General features: G+C 35.8%; 1 protein-coding gene across 2 annotated transcripts; it reads left to right on the top strand.

Moving 5' to 3' along the window:
• The first annotated feature begins 351 nt into the window (after positions 1-351).
• Positions 352-2550, top strand: LOC107783708 (uncharacterized). 2 transcript variants are annotated; one of them, XM_016604723.2, is made up of 2 exons: positions 352-1045; positions 1684-2550. In XM_016604723.2, the coding sequence occupies exon 2, from the start codon at positions 1778-1780 to the stop codon at positions 2474-2476; it is 699 nt and encodes a 232-aa protein (XP_016460209.1). In that variant the 5' UTR covers positions 352-1045; positions 1684-1777; the 3' UTR covers positions 2477-2550. The 2 variants fall into 2 exon arrangements, with proteins under 2 accessions (XP_016460209.1, XP_016460208.1); XM_016604722.2 differs by having other exon boundaries at positions 353-990.
• Positions 2551-3236: the final 686 nt, after the last annotated feature.

The raw sequence follows: 3236 nt of genomic DNA, 5'->3' as shown, positions 1-3236 counted from the left end.
AAAGAAAATTTAATGCATTATTACTTTTAAACTTCCTAAATAAATATATTTTCTACATGTAAAATTTATTCGGTACGGTTCGGTATTTTTTCAATATATTTTTATAAAATAAAAAACCTACCCTAATTATCGGTGCGGTTATAAATTTATATAAAAACCTACGGTTTCTTAAAAAGAAACCTAAAAATCGGTTCGGTGCGGTACGGTTCGATCGGTTTTCGAATATCCATTGACACCCCTAATTTTGATTTAGTAAGGAGGAGTATTTTTATCTTTATCTATTCTTTATACATTGGAAAAAATAAAATAAAAAGGATATTCCCTAATTTACCCACCTAATATATACTCATATCCGAAACCTAGAGAGTTAGCAGCAGCGGGAGAAGGAAAAAGAACAATAGGACGGCCTCCTCGTCCTTGGCAACAACTAGCTCTTCTTCTTCCTCTCACATTTACACCTCAAACTAGCTCTAAATCTCCACAAATTCGTACATTAAAAGGCAGCCATATAAGAACCCCAAAATCAGCCATCTTCACCACCAAAATCCACCCCAAACCCAGCTGAAAATAGCCCCCAAAACCACCAAAAATCAGCTCCTTTCTTCCAGCAAAAACTACCCCAAAACCCCAGCGAAAATCAGCCAAAAAGACCTCAAAACATGCACCAAAAACGAGCTGAAAACTGTCCCTAAACCAGCCTTGAAACCACCTCAAAGAAACTTCAAAAAAGTCCAAACTCCAGCCAAAAAACGCACTAAACTTCAGCCATTCTGAAAATCGGTCCAAATCTCAATCAAAAGGCGGCCAAAACGCAGCAGAAGACAACCATTAGAGCAGCTCCAAATTACCATGTAAATACCCAGAAAATACCACCTGTGTCTTCACCCTTTTGTTGTGCGAGATCGACTTTTGAGACACCGACGAGTTTCGGTCGAGGTCCGAGGTCCGTCGGGATCTTTCTCGCTGCTTTGATTTCTCTGTACCAAAGAGGTATTGTAAAGCATCTGGAGGTTCATATTGATATATTCATAAACCTTCAAAGAAGGTCCATTTCTTCCATTTTTTATTTTATTATATTACCGTGTTTTTGGATATATATTGTTGTCTTGTGAAATCTATGTCCATGAAATGTGCCATCATTCTGTTTGTTTAGTTCTTGTGAAATCTATGTCCTTTAAAAATATTGGTTTAAATTTGGTACATAATCTGTTGAGTTGGAAGATTTGGACAGATGGGTTTTGAAATAGAAATGACAAAATTGAATTTGAGGTTTTTCAATTTTTGGACTCGAGTAAGCTGAAAAGAGCTATAGTTAGCCCAATCTTGCTAGTAACTTACATTTAGCATGACCCATTTTCTTTTATAGATAAATGCCTAACAAGCTTCCAGCAATTTAGATTTAGTTAATACTCCCTTGATTTTTTAGATGTTTTCTCCGCCTTTTAGCATTAATTAGCAATGGAATTGACCATATTAACTTTTACTATCTCACATAAACACTCCTAACACATATTCCAACACTATTTACTCTAAGGACAATGTAGTAAAAAAATAATTAATTCATTCTTGAAATCTGGAAAAATCAATTATTTTGGACCACAAGAAAAAGGCCAAAAAATCACTTATTTTGGACCGGAGTGAGTACTTAGTGCTAATTTTCATGACCCACTTTATTTTTTGAAGTTTGAACACCAGGACACGGGGAACCAAAATTAATTCCACAAGGCTTCTGAAATTAGAGACAAGACAAGCATTGCATTACATAAGAATAAGAAGAATGAGCAAAGCAGGTACACCTGATTTTTTCTACAGGGAAGCTCAGCGCCTTGGTTATGCTGCTCGCTCTGCATTCAAGTTGCTTCAGATGCAGAAACAGTACAAATTGATAACCCCTGGTTCTTCTGTGCTTGATCTTGGATGTGCTCCTGGCGCATGGCTTCAGGTGGCATGTCAGAGCTTGGGCCCACTGAAAAATGGAGGTGCTGTTGTCGGAATTGATCTCAAGAAGGTAAAGGTTCCTCCTATGCACTGTGATTCAAGAGTACAAACTGTTTGTGCTGATGCTCTCAACCTTCCCAAGAACAAACTCAAGGCTCTTTCTCCTCAGCAAAAAGGATTTGGTGTCATACTGTCTGATATGTGCCCATTAGTTTCTGGAATCAGCATAAGAGATGCAGCTTTATCCGCTGAACTGGGTATGCGAGCTCTTGATTTGGCTGTTGGCGGGGTTTCCCTATTGCATTCAGATGATATCGTACAAGGGGAGGGACGATCAGAGTGCTCAAATTCAACCCCAAAGAATGATGGTTTACTGCAACCCGGGGGCCATCTTGTCATTAAGCTTTTAGAAAGTGAAGATGTGAAAGAATTTGGGCAGTTATGCAAACCACTCTTCAAAAAGGCAGCATGGTTGAGGCCAAAAGCAACTAGGTCATGTTCAAAGGAGATATATCTTATTTGTCAAGGATTGTTGTGAATTGAGAAAATTTTGTATCAATATCAAACTCCCAATATGCCTGGATCATGAATACAAGTTATATATCTTACATATATGATGATTCAGCAGAAATGCTGTCCACCTGAATTGATCGCGATGCATAGAGCTAGCAAAATGGTTAAAAGAAAATAGTTATCCACCCATATTATCAATTAAAAATGGGTTGTATAATGAACTTTTTAAAAACGGGTCGAATATGAATAAGAACTATATTATTCACTTAGAAAATGAATAACCAAATGGATAATCAATGAGTAATAAATGAGTTTAACTTTTACATTTGTAAAGTCTCAAATTGGGGTTTTCTCAAGTTTGGAAGACTAGTAATTCTTTCAAAAGTGATCATATTCTAGAAGTCACGGATTAAGTTTTACATAATTCATTTTTTTATTCGTATTAAATATGGATTGAGTCGGATAATTTATCCGTTTTTAAATTATACATTTTCGACCCGCTCATATCCGATCCGACTCTCTAGTTTGCCATCCCTATACTTATGCGGATCAGAATACAAGGAGATTGGTGTTTTAGCAAAAGTCAAAAATATATTTTGGGTTTTTGTTTGATTCTGGTACAAGTTATGTTCAAATTATAATTATAACTAGTGAAATTTTCCATGCTTCGCGCGGTTATAAGAAATATCACTAAATTAAAAAAAAATAACGACATATAACGGATGAGAGAGATAGTTTTTTAAATTAATATGTATATAAAAGATAATTTTACATATTGATAAATC

The sequence above is a fragment of the Nicotiana tabacum genome, chromosome 3 (assembly GCF_000715075.1).
Source record: "Nicotiana tabacum cultivar K326 chromosome 3, ASM71507v2, whole genome shotgun sequence".
NCBI classification, from domain to species: Eukaryota; Viridiplantae; Streptophyta; class Magnoliopsida; order Solanales; family Solanaceae; genus Nicotiana; species Nicotiana tabacum.
Note: the sequence above shows the minus strand (reverse complement) of the source record. Positions and strands in the feature narration are given on the sequence as shown.

Coding starts and splice junctions, on each gene's coding strand:
- LOC107783708 (XM_016604723.2), top strand. CDS start 1,778: ATGAGCAAAGCAGGTACACCTGATTTTTTCTACAGGGAAGCTCAGCGC.